The 16,491-nt window shown below is 37.9% G+C and overlaps 1 protein-coding gene across 1 annotated transcript in view; it reads left to right on the top strand.

Annotated features, from left to right (window-relative positions):
• Nucleotides 1-15,707, top strand: part of LOC123556014 (mediator of RNA polymerase II transcription subunit 12-like protein) — a 64,381-nt gene extending 48,674 nt beyond the window's left edge. The window contains exons 33-40 of the mRNA XM_053547730.1: nucleotides 5,293-5,454; nucleotides 5,746-5,885; nucleotides 6,774-6,876; nucleotides 9,359-9,481; nucleotides 9,803-9,941; nucleotides 10,137-10,409; nucleotides 13,598-13,823; nucleotides 14,314-15,707. Coding sequence (XP_053403705.1) covers nucleotides 5,293-5,454; nucleotides 5,746-5,885; nucleotides 6,774-6,876; nucleotides 9,359-9,481; nucleotides 9,803-9,941; nucleotides 10,137-10,409; nucleotides 13,598-13,823; nucleotides 14,314-14,641 — 1,494 coding nt within the window. The 3' untranslated portion in view covers nucleotides 14,642-15,707. The remainder of the gene's footprint in view (nucleotides 1-5,292; nucleotides 5,455-5,745; nucleotides 5,886-6,773; nucleotides 6,877-9,358; nucleotides 9,482-9,802; nucleotides 9,942-10,136; nucleotides 10,410-13,597; nucleotides 13,824-14,313) is intronic.
• The last annotated feature ends 784 nt before the right edge of the window (nucleotides 15,708-16,491 follow it).

The raw sequence follows: 16,491 nt of genomic DNA, 5'->3' as shown, positions 1-16,491 counted from the left end.
TTGACCTTAAGATTGACCTAGTGATCTACTTTCAAATTTCTCAAACTACAGCCTTCAAACTTGATGCACATGCATAGTTTTGTGTACAAAGAACTTTGTCCTTGAAATTGATCTAGTGACCTACTTTCACATTTCTCAAGCTACAGCTTTCGAATTTTGACCACATGCACAGTGTTGTGTACGGAAATGAAATTTGCCCTTGAGCTAGTCAATAAGTCTTGAAATTTGGGACACTCAAAAATGGCACATTGGTGGGCGCCAAGATCACTCTGTGATCTCTTGTTATATATGCGCGTTCCGTGGCAAAGTGTAAACGTATTACGGCCCCAAAACGGATAATTCAAAAGGAAATGACGTCAACATAAAAAACAACGCAGACGTTCCTGTGCGTTTCATGGAAATTTACTGACGTTGAGGGACAGTATGTACATTTACTTGGTTTTTACGCGTTTTATGCTAGAATAGCGTAAGCGCATGTTCTTTTTGTGTTATAACATCTTCAAAATCCTTCGGGAATCGTTGGTACCCTCGTCCCACAGGATTCTGCAGATGTTATAACACGAAAAAACATGCGTTATCCCTACATTGACATTCATCCCTCTGTATACATCGTTATCTCTTTATTATACCCCCACCAAACATGTTTTGGTGGGGTGGGGATATAGGAGTCAGTTTTGTTGCGTCACGTCACGTTGCGAAATCTATTCTCTCAGTTATTACTAAATGGATTTGATTCAAACTTAAAACAGATGTTCCACCTTATCACCCGCATCATGTGACACAAGGTGCATAACTCTGACACCAATTTTTCATGAATTATGCCCCCTTTTACTTAGAATTTAAGGTTAATTTTGATGCATTTTCACTATATATCATTCTGATTGGCTTAAAGCCAAAGGGAAGTAACTTTTTTTAACTTTTGTACTGAGTTACTTCCCCTTAAATTCCAAGAATTGGCCTATTTTTAGCTCACCTGGGTGAGCTTTTGTGATCGCCCTTCGTCCGTCGTCCGTCCACAATTTCTTGTCTGCATGATAGAGGTTTCATTTATGATTTTATTTTAACCAAACTTGCACACAACTTGTATCACCATAAGATCTCGGTTCCTTTCTTGAACTGGCCAGATCCCATTATGGGTTCTAGAGCTATGGCTCCTGAAAGGGCCAAAATTAGCTATTTTGAATTTGCCTGCACAATAGCAGTTTATTTATGATTTGATTTTTACCAAACTTGCACACAACTTGTATCACCATAAGATCTTGGTTCCTTTCTTGAACTGGCCAGATTACATTATGGTTTCCAGAGTTATGGCCCCTGAAAGGGCCAGAATTAGCTTTTTTACCTTGTCTGCACAATAGCAGCTTCATTTATGGTTTTATTTTAACCAAACTTGCACAAAACTTGTATCACCATAAGATCTTTGTTCCTTTCTTGAACTGGCCAGATTCCATTATGGGTTCCAGAGTTATGGCCCCTGAAAGGGCCAGAATTAGCTATTTTGACCTTGTCTGCACAATAGTAGCTTCATTTATGTCTTGAATTTAATCAAACTTGCACAAAACTTGTGTCACCATAAGATCTTGGTTCCTTTCTTGAACTGGCCAGATTACATTATGGGTTCCAGAGTAATGGCCCCTGAAAGGGCCAAAATTAGCTATTTTGACCTTGTCTGCACAATTGCAGCTTTATTTATGGTTTGATTTTAACCAAACTTGCACACAACTTGTATCACCACAAGATCTTTATTCCTTTCTTGAACTGGCCAGATTCCAACATGGGTTCCAGAGGTCCAAAATTTGCTATTTTGGCTTTTGCAGCCATATAGAGACTTCATTTATGGTTTGATTTGATACAAACTTCCAAAATATCTTCAACAACAATAATTCTTGGATTCCATGACAAACCTGTCAGATCCAGTCGTAGGTTCCAGAGTTATTTTATATCTTATTACCTCCCCTGATTGTAAACAAAATGGATTTATATCAGTAAGTACTTATAGGACTTATTTGAAATTTCATTATTGTCATTAGTTGGACTGAGACAATCAGGGTAGATAACTATGGACTGATTTTATGTCAAATTACCTCCTTTTATTTCAAATTAAAATGGGTATATCTCCGTAACTAATGAAGATACTGATCTGAAATTTCATTTATGTCAACAGATGGACTTGGACAATCAGTGAAGATACATATTGACTGAATTTATGAAAAATTACCTCCTTTATTATTTATCTAAATGAATACACCTTAGCAGCTTCTAATGAGATTGGTTTGAAACGATCATATCATTTTGAGCAAGGGTACTCAGGTGAGCGACACAGGGCCATCATGGCCCTCTTGTTATTAGTCCTATGTAAATTGTAAATACATTTTTCTGTGGTATCATGTGTCGGTAAGACACTTTTTATGCCCCCGAAGGGAGGCATATAGTTTTTGAACCGTCTGTCTGTCTGTCGGTCTGTCAGTCTGTCCGCAATTTTCGTGTCCGGTCCATATCTTTGTCATCGATGGATGGATTTTCAAATAACTTGGCATGAATGTGTACCACAGTAAGACGACGTGCAGTGCGCAAGACCCAGGTCCGTAGCTCAAAGGTCAAGGCCACACTTAGACGTTAAAGGATAATGCATTGATGGGCGTGTCCGGTCCATATCTTTGTCATCGATGGATGGATTTTCAAATAACTTGGCATGAATGTGTACCACAGTAAGACGACGTGCAGTGCGCAAGACCCAGGTCGTAGCTCAAAGGTCAAGGTCACACTTAGACGTTAAAGGATAGTGCATTGATGGGCGTGTCCGGTCCATATCTTTGTCATCGATGGATGGATTTTCAAATAACTTGGCATGAATGTGTACCACAGTAAGACGACGTGCAATGCGCAAGATCCAGGTCCGTAGCTCAAAGGTCAAGGTCACACTTCGACGTTAAAGATCATTTTTCATGATAGTGCATTGATGTGCATGTCCGGTCCTTATCTTTGTCATTCATGCATGGATTTTAAAATAACTGTGCATGAATGTGTGACACAGTAAGACGATGTGTCGCGCGCAAGACCCAGCTCCGTAGGTCAAAGGTCCTAAACTCTAACATTGGCCATAACTATTCATTCAAAGTGCCATCGGGGGCATGTGTCATCCTACGGAGACAGCTCTTGTTTGTATTCATTTTTAGTGTATCTCTAATATTAGAGATTTTTGTATTTACCTCATCCTGGACACATACATGTATATCAGTATTACTTATATGTGCTGCGGAAGCCCAGGATGAAGTACTCCAAAGATGAGTAAAAAAAAATTGTTTAAGTATTAAGTTTTTTTTATGTTTTATATTATTCTAAGTATTTTTAGCTCACATGTCACTTTGTGACAAGGTGAGCTTTTGTGATCGCGCAGCGTCCGTCGTCCGCCTCTAGAGGTCACACTCTAGAGGTCACATTTTTCATGGGATCTTTATGAAAGTTGGTCAGAATGTTCATCTTGATGATATTTAAGTTCGAAACTGGGTCACATGTGATCCAAAACTAGGTCAGTAGGTCTGAAAATAGAAAAACCTTGTGACCTCTCTAGAGGCCATACTTTTCAATGGATCTTCATGAAAGTTGGTCAGAATGGTCACCTTGATGATATCTAGGTCAAGTTCGAAACTGGGTCATGTGCCTTCAAAAACTAGGTCAGGTCAAATAATAAAAAAACCTTGTGACTTCTCTAGAGGCCATATTTTTCATGGGATCTGTATGAAGTTGGTCTGAATGTTCATCTTGATGATACCTAAGACAAGTTCGAAACTGGGTCAACTGCGGTCAAAAACTAGGTCAGTAGGTCTAAAAATAGAAAAACCTTGTGACCTCTCTAGAAGCCATACTTGCGAATGGATCTTCATGAAAATTGGTCAGAATATTCACCTTGATGATATCTTGGTCAAGTTTAAGACAGGGTCACATGCCATCAATAACTAGGTCAGTTGGTCAAATAATACAAAAACCTTGTGACCTCTCTAGAGGCCATATTTTTCATGGGATCTGTATGAAAGTTGGTTTGAATGTTCATCTTGATGATATCTAGGTCAAGTTCGAAACTGGGTCAACTATGGTCAAAAATTAGGTCAGTAGGTCTAAAAATAGAAAAACCTTGTGACCTCTCTAGAGGCAATACTTTTGAATGGATCTTCATGAAAATTAGAATGTTGACCTGGATGATATCTAGGTCAAGTTCGAAACTGGGTCATGTGCCATCAATAACTAGGTCAGTAGATCAAATAATAAAAGAACCTTGTGACCTCTCTAGAGGCCATATTTTTCATGGGATCTGTATGAAAGTTGGTCTGAATGTTCATCTTGATATCAAGGTAAAGTTTGAAACTGGGTTACATGCGATCAAAAAAAGTCAGTAGGTCTAAAAATAGAAAAACCTTGTGACCTCTCTAGAGGCCATACTTTTCAATGGATCTTCATGAAAATTGGTCAGAATGTTCACCTTGATGATATCTAGGCCTAGTTCGAAACTGGGTCACATGTCTTCAATAACTAGGTCAGTAGGTCAAATAATAAAAAACCTTGTGACCTCTCTAGAGGCCATATTTTTCAATGGATCTTCATGAAAATTGGTCAGAATTTTTATCTTGATGGTATCTAGGTCAGGTTCAAAACTGGGTCACATGAGCTCAAAAACTAGGTCACTGTGTCAAATAATAGAAAAAAACAACGTCATACTCAATTCAAAACAGGGTCATGTGGGGACAGGTGAGCGATTCAGGACCATCATGGTCCTCTTGTTAAAATTTCTTATGGTTGCCATTCTTCTGTGACAAGACTGTATTGTGGCGGTATAAGTCACTCCTAAGACAGTTCTAGTATTTTAGAATGTTTGACAGTGAAAGATGTATTTTATCTTGGTGAAGATAGCTTATCTAAGCTAGGTCTCGACATCCGTTTCTTATAGGGAAATAATTTATTTATCTAATATTCAGGACATTCTGATAGCTTACTAACCATTGTGTATAATGCAAGCTTCATTATAAACTATAAAGCAGCTGGTCTGTTATTGGTGAAAGCTCAGTTGCTACTGATGAGGACTGTGACATCTTTTAATTTTACAGCAATGAAATTTTGTGGTTTCATCCAAAAATGAAGTTTTATAGGGGTCATGAATTATGGATTTCAAACTGTCAGGAATTTTATGTGTTTGTTCAGCTACAATCATGAAATTTTGCACCCCCACAAGGAAGAATAGTGATTTGTTCAACCTAATTTAGAAATCTTGCATGTTTTTTTGTCTGTTAACACTTGCAGAAAGAGCTTGGAGATAAAATATTTGAGGCAACAGACCAGATAAGACAGTTACTTCCCCTACCAAAACGATATTACGAGGTAGTTACTGTGGAGCCACATGGTACACTGGTGGACACAAAGGGCAACAAAATCACCGGCTTTGACTCTATCAAACGTAAACAGGTAAGACAGTACATGCTGATGTGATATCTTTTATGTCAATGCAGATGAATCAGCACTACACTGCTTTGGAATCCTGTTTACTTTACAGACATTTATGCTTTTTCCTTATTACAATCTGTGCAATGGCATTCTTCAGAAAAATGTGGAAACAGTGGCTATTAACAGATGGTTTATATATTACTAAATGTGAAAACAATGGTTATCAGAAATTAAATGTCTGTATGATGAAATGTTTTCTGACCATTTTTAGATATATTCAGGTATCATTTTCCTACTTGACTTATTCTTCAGGGTTTACAAGTGGGGAAGATAGAAATGGTGAGTCCCTGGGATGTGATAGAAAGTACAAAGAACCCTCCCCCATTGTCATGGACATTTTTTGGAGCAGTTCGAGTGGAGAAGAAACCTTTAAAATATGAGGAACAACACAGGTACATAAACTTTCTGTCCTGATCAAAGAAGTTTTACATTGACTAGGGAGATGACATCAGCACATAGATAGCATCGGTGCATTGTAAATAAATAGATTTAACAAAAAAAAAGTTCTGTTTTTTTTAAATAAATTTTACCATTGGCTAGAAACTTCTTGTCATAATGTCTAGGGATTCCTCTGGCTCCACATGTTACACAAACAAATGCTCTTCTAAGTTGGGAAGAAATCATTATGGTTCAAACTTCCCTGAAACCATCGTAAACATCTTAAATATTACCAGTGATGTTTCCGACTTTTATGAAGAAAACAAATCAGGTGCCGACTTTATCTTCTCCTGTGATGCAAAAGGATTGTTAAATACGACTAGCTGGAGTTTGTTTTTTAGTGTAGAACAGTGAAATATTTATATAGATGATGAAATATTGCAAAAGAGTGGGATTTATTATCAAGTTTATCTCACCAACCAGTAATCATAAAATGAATATGTAACTTTCAAAGTTAATGATGACTATGTTTTTCTCTACTTTTCTCTGAGACATCTTTAACAGTCAAACTCTTGATGGAAGTATATTGTTGGGTTACAGTGATAACATTTTAGGTCATAGTGCTAATTTCAATAGCTCTAACATTGAAGAAGATCCCAGGAACCTGTCCAGGCATTGTTTAAGACACCCAGGTAAAAGTACATGCCTTCAGACAGCCAGCTAGTGTAAAGATTCACCTTCCAAAGCAGGGTTTTGAATTTACAACAGTGAAAGGCATTGAATTCTGTTACCTTAACTACTTGGCCATGGAGGCGTGTTTGCGACCTTAACTACTTAGAACCAGAGGCCTCTTTTGATATTAATATTAATGCCTTATTTCATGTTTTTTTCTTGTATTTCAGATTATTACTATACCATACACACTGTCTACAGAAACCTGCCAGCTACTACCTGGACCCACCAACACTGCCCCCCGAGGAGTTAGAACCACCCCCAGAGAAAGTGGTAAGTTAACAAACACATAGAAACACTTGTTAACAAAACACATAGAAACACTTGTTAACAAACACATAGAAACACTTGTTAACAAAACACATAGAAACACTTGTTAACAAACACATAGAAACACTTGTTAACAAAACACATAGAAACACTTGTTAACAAAACACATAGAAACACTTGTTAACAAACACATAGAAACACTTGTTAACACTATGGCAAGGCATTTCCTTTTGTTACCAAATTTTGAGTTGAGATATTTGAAAAACAAATCATACAGATTGTTCGGTATGTTACAAGTCGTATTGCATATAAAAATTAAAGGTCTCCATGGTCGATTAGTTAAGGTCTCTGACTTTGAATCACTTGCCCCTCACCACTGTGGGTTTGAAACCTCATTTGAGGTGTAGAATTTTTTAATGTGAGGTAGTCACCCTACCGGCTTAGGTATACATTGCTAGTTCCACATCAGTCCACTGAGAGGCACCTTATGTATTCCTCTTGCTTAAGGTCGCTGATTTCAAATCACTTTCCCCTCACTGATGTGGGTTCAAGCCTCGCTAGGGGTGGTGAATTCTTCATTCGAAGAAGCCATCCACCTGTCTTATGGAAGATCGGTGGTTCTACCCAGGTACCAGCTTTTGATGAAATAATGCACGGAAGGGCACCTGGGGTTTTTCCTCCACCATCAAAGCTTGAAAGGCACCATATGACCTATATAATTGTGTCAGTGTGACATTTAACCTAACAAAACAAAGACAAAATACCATCATGATGATTCCACATGAAAGTTAAAAGCCTGTTATCTTGGTATCAAGTTTAGTCCCCTTTTTATATGCCCATCTCTGAAAGAGCGGGGTGTATTATGGTGAACACCCGCGGTGGGCGGCGGGCGTTTGGTGTCCAAAAGCATGTCCGCTCTGTAAGTCGAACAGTTTTCATCCGATCTTCATCAAACTCGGTGACAATGTTTGTGGGCATAATATCTCGGCCAAGTTCGATAATCGGCAAAATCGCTCCAGGCACTCTTGAGTTATGGCCCTTGAATTACTCAAAATCTGCAAATTTAGCCTTGTCTGCCCTCAAGGTCAAACAGTTTTCATCTGATCTTCACCAGACTTGGTGACAATGTTTGTGGCCATAATATCTCGGCCAAGTTCGATAACCAGTAAAATCGCCCCAAGCACTTTTATATTATTGCCCTTGAATTACTCAAAACACTGTGAATAGCCGAATATAGGCTTGTCCGCTCTCTAAGATGAACAGTTTTCATCTGGTCTTCACCAAACTTGCAGATAATGTTTGTGGGCTTAATATCTTGGCCAAGTTTGATAACCTGCCAAATCGCCCCTGGCACTCTTGGATTGTGGCCCTTGAATTAGGCCAAGTTCGATGATGGGCATATTTTGTGACAGTCTGCCACTCTTGTTCTGAAATGATTTGATATTTAGACAATATATATCATTTTTAGCTCAACTATTCAAAGAATAGTCTAGCTGTTCTACCCATCCTGGCGTCGGCATCACACCTTGGTTAAAGTTTTGCATGCAAGTACATAATATGGCATATATCATTTAAAGGCATATAGCTTTGAAACTTTTTTTTTTTCTCTAGGTGAATTACCAACCTCACTGGGTCAAGTCCCATAGCTCTGACATGTATTTTGGCCAAATTATGCTACCTTTTGGACTTAGAAAATCCTGGTTAAAGTTTTACGTGCAAGTTACTATCTCCAAAACTAATGCAGATATTGAATTGAAACTTCATATGTGTCTTTGGGGTCATACAACTAGGTGATAGCATCAGGGGCCATAACTCTGACATGCATTTTGTCCAAATTATGCGCCCCCCCCTATCCCCTCCCCTTTTGGACTTGGCAAATTCTGGTTAAAGTTTTGCGTGCAAGTACATATAGCTATCATTTAAAGGCATATAGCTTTGAAACTTATTTTTTCTTTCTTTAGGTCAATTACCAACCTCACTGGGTCAAGTCACATAACTCTGACATGTATTTTGGTCAAAATATACCCACTTTTGGACTTAGAAAAATCCTGGTTAAAGTTTTACATGCAAGTAACTATCTCCAAATCAGATGCAGATATTGAATTGAAACTTTACTGTATCTTCAGGGTTATAAAACTAGGTTATAGCATCAAGTCCCATAACTCTGACATGTATTTTGGCCAAATTATGTCCCCTGTGAACTTAAAACTTCTGGTTTAAGTTTTGCATGCAATTTACAATCCAGATACTGGATTGAAACTCTATAGAGACTGGTACTCTAACATTAAGGGTAATTTTCCTGCTTCTGGGACAACAATTGGAATAGTCGAGCATTTGCTGTTTTACGGACAGCTCTTGTTTATTCACCCAATAATTCTTGTGAAGAAAGCAACAAGTAATGAAGAAAAAAGACACTAACAATTTGGTATAAATTGAATAGTAATTTGTGTCTGTAATATAGCTCTTACATTATTGTTTTTCACAGCAACAGGAAGAAAAGCAGAGCCGGGAGCCAGTGAAGGCGGCTGCATCAGTAGATTCTAACAGACCAAACAGAACAAGGAAGAGACGAGGGTCTCGAGTCACAAACTCAACTTCCTACACACCAGTAAGTCTCTGTATTGTCATTTTACCCAAACATAACTAGATGATACTAAACAATAGTTACTTACATATTACACTGTGAAATAAAAGTTAGAAATGGACTCAAGTACTGCCAAGTTTCTTTGTAGAGAAGAAGAACTATGGTGAAATAATACATGGCATGGTTAATGGTAGATTGGATTTTCCAAACTGCAAGAAAACTTGCAGTCACATCCACCATTTCAGCTTATCTCTCTTGAACTTGGTCTTGTTCATTATATTTGAAAGTTCAATTTCTGTGACTTCTTTGTTAATTGTATCCTATGTTGTGATTTTAAAATTTCAGCCCTCTATGCCTAGACAGTATAGTACAGGTTACACAGATCCTATATATCCACAACAAGCCCCTCCCTCTAACTGGTACGGTGGCCCTCCACAGACACAACAACAACCCCCCTACATGCCACAACAAACAATGCAGCCAGGTAATGTTTTGTTTCCTTTGTTTAGAAACATAGCCCTGTTTTTGTAAAACAGAAAAGAACAAATGAAATGGCTTACAAGCATGTCTTTTTTTGAAAATTTACTCTGGCCTATTTCTCTGAAATTATGTAAATTCTTTATAGGAACTTTACTCAAAATTTGGAAATATTAAAAGTAATAACTATGTTTTATTTTAGCTCAGGGACCAAGGTTTGGGCCAGGCTTTGCCTCTCCCAAGCAGGCTATTCAGTCAATGCTGCGAGCACGCCAGCCTGGTACCAACAGTTATATGCCGCAACAATCCATGCCAAACATGCAGCTTCTGCAGAAGCAGCGGCAGCAGCAGTTGGTACGACAACGTCTGCAGCAACAGTTTCATCCACAGAACAGAATAGCAGACAACCCTGCTCTCTATGGTAACAGTGTACAGGGTGGCAATCCAAACTCTGGAATGATGTCAATGTCACAAGGTAATACTTCTGCTGTTAATATACTTTTCATGTTTCTCTTATGTTACCAAGACTCTGGTTTATATTCATACTTAAACATGATTATCTTTATGTAGAATTTCCTTGCAGATGTTCAGCTAGTACAAGGCTTCCATGCTAAGGTTGTAAGTAGAATTTCCTTGCAGATGTTCAGCTAGTACAAGGCTTCCATGCTAAGGGTGTAAGTAGAATTTCCTTGCAGATGCTCAGCTAGTACAAGGCTTCCATGCTAAGGTTGTAAGTAGAATTTCCTTGCAGATGATCAGCTAGTACAAGGCTTCCATGCTAAGGTTGTAAGTAGAATTTCCTTGCAGATGATCAGCTAGTACAAGGCTTCCATGCTAAGGGTGTAAGTAGAATTTCCTTGCAGATGCTCAGCTAGTACAAGGCTTCCATGCTAAGGTTGTAAGTAGAATTTCCTTGCAGATGTTCAGCTAGTACAAGGCTTCCATGCTAAGGGTGTAAGTAGAATTTCCTTGCAGATGTTCAGCTAGTACAAGGCTTCCATGCTAAGGGTGTAAGTAGAATTTCCTTGCAGATGTTCAGCTAGTACAAGGCTTCCATGCTAAGGGTGTAAGTAGAATTTCCTTGCAGATGCTCAGCTAGTACAAGGCTTCCATGCTAAGGTTGTAAGTAGAATTTCCTTGCAGATGTTCAGCTAGTACAAGGCTTCCATGCTAAGGGTGTAAGTAGAATTTCCTTGCAGATGCTCAGCTACAGGGCTTTGGAAATTTGCCGGTTTGTCGGTTTTGGACTGATTTTTGACTTTTCAGACCGATTCGTGAAGTGAAAAAACGAAAAAAATCGGTCCCGTAAAAATGGAGAAAAGTATAAATTTCGGTCTGATATCTCAATACACGATCACCTGCCAAGTAGGAAATTGTTGGTCGCACCTTCAGATAATCAATAAACATGTCAATTGGTCTGATTGTCACTTTGATAATCGGTCCGTAGTAAGCACGTGATGCAATCAGTGCTCGCGCAGCACATCCTTTAATGTTTGCAGACAGCCGACTGCGGTGTATTAAACATTTTTGAATGGTTTCCTAACGTTTCTGACTGGATCCAAATCATTTCGACGGGGATCCACTTCTTTTATTTAGAATCCGACGGATGGTTTATTTCAAAAGGCTATGTTTGATCACGGTAACAAACAAATGATCGCTGCATTTAATCAAAGAGCTATAATTGTACATTATAGGTCTTTGATTTAATGAGACATCACACGGAAAACCGATAAAAATAATTTTTATAATTACTTGATTTGAAAAAATTACATGATTCATTTGTTGAGGCTCCAGTTGAAACAAATGCAGAAAATCGTCTTTGCAACCCGACTGTACAAAAAAGAAAAAAATGGACGGGCAACCACGAATGATAAAGAAAACCGGAGTGGCACTGTTTTATCAAATCGGTCTTTTAAAAAACGTTTCAAAATCAAATTTTGTTTACATCAGAAGACATATAACTTTATAAAATGTAGTTGCTTATCGAAGTACAACGTAAGTGAAATGAAATATCCGTGGCCAACCCGCGTGACGTTTTGGTACTATACATGCGAGAAATTCGATCTCAGCGTTCAAATAACGTATACATTCGGTCCGCGGCAGAGTATTCTATAAATACTGAGACTGTTTAGCAGAGAATATGTGTCATGTAACTCACTTTGACGCATTGTATTTTATAGAATTCCGTCAAAGAATGAGGAAACATCACAAAGTATCTGCCGTGTATACGGTATCGAAGTCACGTGCGTTGGCTTTTAGACTAGTTACGCACACGGTGTCAATGCCTCGTATTATCTCGGAAAAACATCGAAATTTAAAAAAGTAACGATCACACATAACACTGAATAACTGTCTTCATTGTATGGTAACGCGCGGTGACTGGTAACTCGGTTTTAATGCATGACATGCTTATTTCTTTACCCTACCACGTTTTACAAAATATGTAATATTGGGAATGCGGTGGGTGGGGTAGCGCCGATGTCAGGATTTTCGTTTCGGACCGATTGAGTTATCAAAATTTCCCGAGCCCTGCTCAGCTAGTACAAGGCTTCCGTGCTAAGGTTGTAAGTAGAATTTCCTTGCAGATGATCAGCTAGTACAAGGCTTCCATGCTAAGGTTGTAAGTAGAATTTCCTTGCAGATGATCAGCTAGTACAAGGCTTCCATGCTAAGGTTGTAAGTAGAATTTCCTCGCAGATGATCAGCTAGTACAAGGCTTCCATGCTAAGGTTGTAAGTAGAATTTCCTTGCAGATGATCAGCTAGTACAAGGCTTCCATGCTAAGGGTGTAAGTAGAATTTCCTTGCAGATGATCAGCTAGTACAAGGCTTCCATGCTAAGGGTGTAAGTAGAATTTCCTTGCAGATGATCAGCTAGTACAAGGCTTCCATACTAAGGTTGTAAGTAGAATTTCCTTGCAGATGATCAGCTAGTACAAGGCTTCCGTGCTAAGGTTGTAAGTAGAATTTCCTTGCAGATGATCAGCTAGTACAAGGCTTCCATGCTAAGGTTGTAAGTTTTCTTTTCAAGATGAAGCTAACAGTCTGGAAATTGATTCATTGTTTGCAGATAATTGTGTTAAACTTCATTTGCTCTCCACCTGTAATTTGTGTAAAAGGTTTCAGCTTCTTGTAAAGAACAAGTTTTCCCTCCACATGTGTTTCATATGTGAAGGTTTTCAGCAGGTATACCCTCTGTCTGATACATATGGTGATTTTTTCAGCTACATGTAAAGAATAGGTTTACTCTCCACCTGTGATTCAAGTGGGGAAGTTTTCAGCTTCTTGTGAAGAAAAGTTTATACTGATAAGGAACCCTGGAAATTTTAGAGTTTACTTCTTGAGAACATGTCGTTAAGATTTAATGTAACTTCTGGCTTGATAGAACAGGATTCTTGCAAGAGACATGGATATGGTCACAAAGCAAGATAGATTTTCTTTGTGACAGTTTTATCAAAGACATTTTGTATTCGAAAGTTTTCGTTGGGAAGTTGCCGGTCCACAGGCTGCAATCCAGCAAATCAAGAAACATGATTGGATCAGCTGAGCAGAAGTAAATCTGAAGTAGATTCTACAAATATATTTTAGTTTCAAGCTTGAACAAGGTCAGTTTAAATTTTACCAGTCATTTATCTTGTGTCTTCTTACTGATTTCTTCAAACAGATTACTCTGGAGCCCCAATGAACCCATCAACCTATCAGTCTAATTATGGTAACATACAGTCACAACAGCCAATGGAACCAATGACCTCTGGGATGATGTCACAGAACTTCAACCAATCATATCAAAGTTCCCAAAATCCTTCAATGATGCCATCAATGCCTCAGCAGCCTAACTACATATCACCACAGAGTCAGCCAGCGCAAGTGCCATACTCCAGTACTTCTAGGTATATACGCCTACGTCAGAGTGCAGTTTCTAATTAAACCTTAGTTGTGATCCTTAATAAATTTTTTTTTGAGTTGGTATGAGTGTATATAAGTAGCAATGATCAAACCAAAGAAAGAAGAAAAGGTTTGTTTTTTATGCCCCCGAAGGGAGGCATATTAGTTTTCAACTGTCCGTCTGTTCGATCGTTAGTCACAACGTTAACTTTTTGCATGAAGGCACTTTACTCGCAAACCACTGAACCCAGGACTGTCAAACTTCACATGCTGATAGTACTTATTGAATACACGACCCCTACTGACTTTGGGGTCACCAGGTCAAAGGTCAAGGCGCTGCAGGGGCATTTGTCACCATTAGTGACAGCTCTTGTTATTTGAATATGACAAAAATCTGAGATGCAAATCTTTAATTTTCTTAAAGGACCTAACTTGTTTCTACAGTTTTTACTGAAACAATACAATGTGTATGTATGCTTCATTACCTATTTACAGAATTCCCATGCAGTCTGGAGGTATGAACCCACCTGCCACCATGAGTGGTATCGGAAACTATAACCAGATGGGCCAGTCCCCGTCAGTAGGACCTGGAGGTGGCGGGCCTTTCATGCAGCGTATGCCGACGCCCCAGCAGCAACAGCGCATGCAGCAGTATAGACAACAACAGATGTTACAGATGCAACAGAAGCAGCAACAAATGCAGGCACAACAGTCAAACCAGCAGACAGCTGCCATACTCGCACAGTTACAGAGGCAGGTCCCTAATCAGGCACAGCCTCAAATGAATCCTAGTTTTAATCAGTATCCACCACAAAACTTTTGAGATGACAAATGGTAATAGACTATGGAAGCAAGGATGAAGAAAGAACAAAATTCTATGAAGGGCAGTCATTTTTGCACAGTTATGTGGTCTCTTAATAGGCACAGCCCCAGATGGTCCCATATATTTGTTGGTTATGAAGGTGTTTAAGGAGTTGTAGGCCGATTGTATGAATAAAAATGGGTGAAGTATATAGAGAAGCTACATAACTTCATTAGAGGGAATTTATCTAGAGTTGTATAAATGTTGCTGTCACTTATTATGATGTACATATGGAGGCTTGCCCTTTAAATAAATTGATTGTGATGATCATTTTAAAACAAGATCACAGATAACTGATAGTACAGACACAGCTTGGTATGAATTGTTTATGTTTGATCCTTTCTGTAACAAGACATTTCCTTGATGTCTCTTTAAATATGAGACAATACCATTCATATTTTACATCATTATGAAGAACTTTATAGGTGGTACATTTGATAGGATTTTTTTTTCGGTTTTTGAATTAATTTTATTGCTTTATTTTAAAAAAACAGCAATTTGTTTGGGGTATTTCAGTGGACATGTTGAAGTTTCAAAATCTAATTTTTGGCAGTTTTTGTTGCTGGATTGTTACAAAATTTCAGGATATCTTAGTTACCATAAAAGCAACATTTACTAGTAACATTATTGAAAAAGATGTCTTCTGAAAAAATTCATGGGCCACAATTTTACACTGTGAAAAATACATCTTTGGCCATAAAGTTTGACTGCCTTGCTGATATCTTTAAAAAAAAAATCAAAAAGTTCATACTACTATTCCTGGAGACTGTCAGAATGATATATAATTATATCTGGATTTTGTAAACCTGAAAATTCTGGTTATGGATATAGTGGATCAAAAAGTAGACATTTTTTAAGGAATACAGATATGTCCTGTAGTTGGATACATACAGCTGTTAACTTGTGCATATTGTTTGTTTATGCCATATTGTGTTATTGATTGATTAGCGTACACACCATCAAACAATATTGTGAATTTCTGTAAATGTTGCATATTAATTTTTGGTAATAAAATTATTGCAGAGCACTTTGTTTTTCAGTCCAAACATTAATTACCTGTCGGTTTCCATTAAATAAAGAGTATTCCTCATTCTTGCATACTGGTAAGAGGTCAGGTTTATCTCTGCACTACAGTATGTCAAACCTCTGATGGATGTGAGTGGATGTTAGACTGAAGTTTGGACTCAAAATGATGTTTTCCACCAATACTTTATTTAATTATGTCTAATGGTTAATTCTTTAAAGATTCAAATTTTTACAGTCTTGAATGTGTATGAGTTTCTGACAGGCAAAACTTGGTCATACAGTTGTAAATAATTGTCAACGATTGATTATGTGAAATTCTACTTTATAGATATTCAATATGTGTAATTAAAAATATGTGATTAAAAGCTATGGTGCATGGTACAGTAACACACTGTCACATGTATAGATAGTTTACAGGTAAACAAAATCTTTCTCACAGTAACACAATGTCACATGCACAGTTAGTTTACAGGTTAAAAAGTCTGTCTTACAGTAACACAATGTCACATGCACAGTTAGTTTACAGGTTAAAAAATCTGTCTTACAGTAACACAATGTCACATGCACAGTTAGTTTACAGGTTAAAAAATCTGTCTTACAGTAACACAATGTCACATGCACAGTTAGGTTAAAAAATCTGTCTTACAGTAACACAATGTCACATGCACAGTTAGTTTACAGGTTAAGAAAAACCAGTCCTACAGTAACACTGTCAGATGCAATTAGTTTACACATAAATAAAATCGGTCCTACATTAATACAGTGTCACATGCACAGTTAGTTTA

Source organism: Mercenaria mercenaria, chromosome 7 (assembly GCF_021730395.1).
Source record: "Mercenaria mercenaria strain notata chromosome 7, MADL_Memer_1, whole genome shotgun sequence".
NCBI classification, from domain to species: Eukaryota; Metazoa; Mollusca; class Bivalvia; order Venerida; family Veneridae; genus Mercenaria; species Mercenaria mercenaria.
This window is presented reverse-complemented; position numbering and strand designations above follow the sequence as displayed.